This window comes from Populus euphratica, unplaced genomic scaffold (assembly GCF_000495115.2).
Source record: "Populus euphratica unplaced genomic scaffold, PopEup_1.0 scaffold340.1, whole genome shotgun sequence".
NCBI lineage: Eukaryota > Viridiplantae > Streptophyta > Magnoliopsida > Malpighiales > Salicaceae > Populus > Populus euphratica.
The window spans coordinates 135,916-141,321 of record NW_011500154.1 but is presented as its reverse complement, the minus strand read 5'-3'; the positions used below and the strand labels follow the sequence as shown (position 1 = coordinate 141,321).

The 5,406-nt window shown below is 29.8% G+C and overlaps 1 protein-coding gene across 1 annotated transcript; it reads left to right on the top strand.

Moving 5' to 3' along the window:
• Positions 1 to 1,116: 1,116 nt before the first annotated feature.
• LOC105111063 (Transducin/WD40 repeat-like superfamily protein) lies at positions 1,117 to 2,523 on the top strand. The gene has a single exon (XM_011006311.1). It carries the CDS (start codon positions 1,117 to 1,119, stop codon positions 2,521 to 2,523), a length of 1,407 nt encoding a protein of 468 aa, XP_011004613.1.
• Positions 2,524 to 5,406: the final 2,883 nt, after the last annotated feature.

Sequence of the window (5,406 nt, the reverse complement as noted above, 5' to 3'; positions counted from 1 at the left end):
AATAGAAGTTATGCTAATGTTGTTAGTACTACACTTATTATAAAATTATATTTGAACATTTTTAAATATGAAAAATTATATAAACTAAAGTGATTGAATGAATGTGGTGAAATAAACCTACATCTTCAATAATTGATGATTATACCTTAGTCAATTTAATCTATATATAAAAGGGGCATGATCTATCTACTTTATGGGTTTATTTTTTTGTCATGCATAGCTTTACATTATCAAGAATATTTTTTATTTGACCATTAAATCAAGATAAAATTGCACATGAGATTCTAGATTTTTTATGTGTGTGTGTGTTAGTGTTCGGCTTAAGATTCGAGAGGTATATTATTTGCTATCGTGGAATCAATCCGTACCGAGGGAAAGCCCCCCCTAAAAAAAAAAGTTGGCTACTGAAATCATGAATGTGTTCTTCATTAGTGTTCTAATTTTGTTGTAAACAACAAATTCAATTCTGAAAAAAGTAGTCTTTCCTCATATGGCAATCTACAAATCCAAACAAAAAGCCTAAATCAATTAACCATGAACTATAATTTTTTCGATTGACCAAGTCAAAGTCGGTTCTGCCTCTTATAACACCCAAAATCTGTCACCTGTTGTTCCTTTTAGAGGCACCCTTGTTTTAACACCACCAATCATCCCCTTTTTCCCGTTGAAGAACCTGGTAATAACATGAAATCATAAATCCATTACCCTTTTTAAGTTTAACACAGCCTGGTGGTCTAATTCGTATCCTAAGCTAGCTACCCTATTGACTATAATTTCCAAAAACAAAAATAGTCTGCATGGCAAGCATGGCTGGAATATAATAACCTAATGAGATAAACTGTAATTTTAACCGGGTAGCTGCAAAAAAGATGTCAATCTGCTAGCAACAAAAAGAAAATGGGCCTGCCGCTAATTTCCGTTTCATTGACAGTCAGGAATAAACTCATAATCCTCTCCTCTTTAGGCCTTTTTGTTTACTCTTTGCTCTCGGATTTCTTCATACCTGGCTACCCTCTTTATTCTCTGTTTGTGAATATCATACAAAGCATCTTTTTATTTTTCTATAGTTGTTCTTCTTTCACCTTATTTACAGCTAATCGAAACATAAACTCTTTAATGCTAAAGAAAGGTTCAAGAAGAGCGAGCTCATCAAGAGGAGCGCGCATCTTCTCTGAAGACAATAGCGTGCATAAATTTAGCAGAATCAAGAACACAAACCTTCTTGAAGACGACGATGACATTTACAATACAAGAAATAGACCAGATCAGTTCATAAATAATTCCAACTCGAGCTCGCCTTATAATGATCGTTCTTCTACCTCTCCAATGGACAAGTCTCCGTGGTCCTCTCAGACGAACGTCAACGTTCCTTTTGAAGACAATGATGATAATTCCTCTCCTAATGTGCTAATGGGATCCCTAGTACGTGAAGAAGGTCATATTTATTCCTTGGCTACATCTGGCGATCTTCTGTATACAGGTTCTGATAGCAAGAATATAAGGGTTTGGAGGAATCAGAAGGCGTTTGCGGGGTTTAAATCGAATAGTGGATTGGTTAAAGCAATTGTGATTTCTGGTGAAAGAATATTTACAGGCCATCAAGATGGTAAAATAAGGGTATGGAAGGTATCTTCCAAGGATCCAAGTGTTCACAAACGTGTAGGCACCTTACCAACCATGAAGGATTACATCAAGAACTCGATGAAAACAAGTAATTATTTTGAAGTTAGACGTCATAAGAATTCGGTATGGTTCAGACACTATGATGCAATTTCATGTCTTAGCTTTAGCGAAGATAAGACATTTCTTTATTCATCATCATGGGACAAGACCTTCAAAGTTTGGAGAATTTCCAATTCCAGATGCATTGAATCAGTCATTGCTCATGATGATTCTGTTAATTCAATCGTAGCCGGATACGATGGTCTAGTCTTCACAGGATCAGCAGATGGAACTGTCAAGGTTTGGAGGAGAGAATTACAAGGGAAAGCAACCAAACATTTCTTTTCACAAACATTGTTGAAACAAGAATGTGCCGTTACAGCATTGGCAGTTAATCCTGATACCACAGTTGTCTATTGTGGCTCATCAGATGGGCTTGTTAACTTCTGGGGGCGTGAAAACCATTTATCTCATGGTGGTGTTTTAAGAGGTCATAAATTGGCCGTTCTGTGCTTGATTACAGCGGGGAACCTTGTGCTTAGTGGCTCAGCTGATATGGGAATATGTGTGTGGAGGAGAATGGGAATTGATCACATGTGCTTGTCATTGTTAACAGGCCACAACGGACCTGTTAAGTGCTTGGCAGCGGAGAGAGATGACGGGTCGGCATCCAGCGGGAGGCGATGGATTTTGTATAGTGGTAGTCTAGATAAATCCGTGAAGATGTGGAGAGTGTCTGAAAACTCACCTCCAGTGGCGTGGAAAGGATGCGCTAGCAGTGCTCCTATCGCCATACCAAGCTCACTGCCAGCAGGTCCAAGCTTCCCAGCTCAGAGCAGGATTAACGATGTACAGAATTAAAGGAAACAAAAGGGTTTGACTGCTTGCTTGTTCGTGTCTAAATGTAATTTGTTACCTTTCAATATCTGGTGGCGGATTTGGGTTTTATTACTTTTTCCTCAGAAACCGAAAGCTGAGAAAATGAAATTGCAAATTCTCATTTCTTATCCCACAATTTGAACTACACAAGTGTCAGTGCCCATGTTCTTGTACGCATAGGGCTTGTGGAATACCCACTTCATTTGTTATTGCAGTTCAATCGCATGAAAAAAAAAATTGATTTGTGGTAATGCTGTTGAGTTTTTAAAGATAGCTTTCCTATGTTCTTTTTCCCCCTGTTATCTTCTGCTTGCAACTTCCATCAAATTAAAAAAAGTGTGATTTCATAAGGAATACAATTGCTTAATAAAAGGAGGAAAGAATCTAGCAGAGCATTGTCTCAGTGAAAGCTACTGTTAGAAATTCTACGTCTGATAAGTTTCTGCTCCTTGTTTTGAAGGTTGATGTATGATTCATGTATTAAAGGGATGGCTTTCGGATAAACTGTGTAAGAAGCGCGAGCCAAACTATGTTAATGTTTGAAGATTCCTTACCACCGAAAGGTGAGTATGTCCATCTATACCTTTCAGTTACATTACATGTATCTTAATTAATTTTATATATTTTAAAATTAATAATTATATAAATTTTTAATAAATCTAAAATTTATAAAATTTCAACTAATAACATTTAAAAAAAAAATTTAAAATTTAACCAATTAAATTATATTTTTTAAAATTACTATCAAAAATATATTTGATAGTGAACTTGATATAATTTTTTGTTAGTTACAGCTCAAGAAAATTCAATGCCTAGGAATTATATTTATTTTATTTTTTTTAGCTATTTTATTTTGTGTTTTGAACCATCTAGTATAATTTCATGAGCTTTTAATTTTTTTAAAAAAATAAATTTAATTTTTTAAAATTAATATTTTTAATTTTTTATTTGTTTTGATATATTAATATTAAAAATAAATTTAATATATTTTCATCCATTAAATTTATTGAATCTAAAGGTATATTTATAATTCAACTTTTTTAAAAAAAATACCAATAACGCTTTTTTTATATATACTCTTAAAATATTTTTGTTATTTTACTGTTTATAAAAATACTCCATCAAAAAAAAAAAACTCACATAAATCAATAATTACCAATGACTAATGGAAAAAATCAAAATACTCCTCAATTAAAAGTAAGTAATTTTTTTTCTCATCAAGGCCATAGATGTTAGTTCACTATTATAGTTAACAGTAAATTGAGTCCATTTTCATCGTGAAATCGCAGTATATTTGTTATTTAAATATTTATTCAATATTTCTATATAAATAGAGAAATACTCTCATTCCAGTTTTTTGTTGCTTCGTCAAATAAATTTTAGAATAATTTACTCTAAATATCTATCCTTTGAAATTAATTTTTATTTATAACTTATGTTTTATATTTACTGCAATTTATTTTCAAATATTTGTTTTTACAACTTTACAATTTATCATTATTTTTTATAATATTTTGTTTATTTTTGTTAGCATAATTATTCTTTTTTTATTAATTTTATTCTTGCTCAAAATAAACCAACTCGATTTATAATAGTTTTACTACTTGAAACTCTAATAATTTGTTTGGACTTGTTTTTTTGTGGTTATGATTACTACAAAACTTAACTATCTTTTTTAATTTTTATTAACAAAAAATAAAAGAGAGAAGATTTTATTATACTTTTTCTCATAAAATATTATTTATTGTAATATTATTTTTTATTTTTTTCATTTGACTTTTTTTTTTTACAATCTATGTTTTTTTTCTATTTTAATTATATTTTTCAACATTAAATTTATTAAGGATTTTTCCTGATTTGATTTTTATAAGATTATTCTAATTTCATGTTCTAGACTGCAATTTAATAAGTTAACTCGGTTGACTCGAGTTTTTTTCTAATTAAATTTTATTTTTTAATTTCATCTTTTAAAATTAGATTTATTGAAAATTAGATTTCGTGATTTGTTTCGTCTTGCTTTCTATAAGATTATACACATATCATAACTCGAGTTATGTATATGGCAGATTAATTCGGGTTAACTTGAGTTGATTTTTTATGTTTTTTTTAATTGGTTTTTTTTTCAATATTATCTTTTAACACTGAGTTGATTGAAAATTAAACTTCTTAATTTTTTTTAAATTTTTTTTATTAGGTTACTCAATCTCATGATTTGGGATGCAAGTTTGATAGATTTACTTAGGTTGCTCGGGCCATTTTTCATGGTTATTTTTTAAAATTGATTTTTTTAAAAAAAAATTATCATTCAACATTAGGTTTATTAGAAATTAAGTTTTATAATTTGTTTTGATTTTTTTATATAGGGTTATTATAGTTTCATGACTAGATATATAGATTGGCAGCTTAAACCTGGATTAACTTAAATTGATCTAATATATTATCATTTTAATATTTATAAAAAAATATTATCTTGAAAAAATATTTTGCGTTAAACCAAAATTTTACATGTCATCTGAGTACATTTTAAACTTGTCAAATGAACCAGGTCACAGTAAGTCAATTTTATATTGTTTAAAAAACTTTTCTACTAGAAAAAACATTAGTAACGTCTCTATATTTTTTTATGTTAAAAAAAAATTAATCTAACTTGCAATGTAACAAGGACTAATGAACATTATTCAATAGTCCAAAACTTTATCTTATTTATTTGATAGTTCTAGGTTTGAGAAATAGAAGAGTGTCACCAAAAAATGGTAAATAAGAGAAAGTAAATCAAAGTAAACAAAGATTTATTTGTGTACTTAATTTTGTGTGTTTGGTTCTTTTTTTTTTTACCAATTATAGGATTTTTTTAGTTGAATTTTT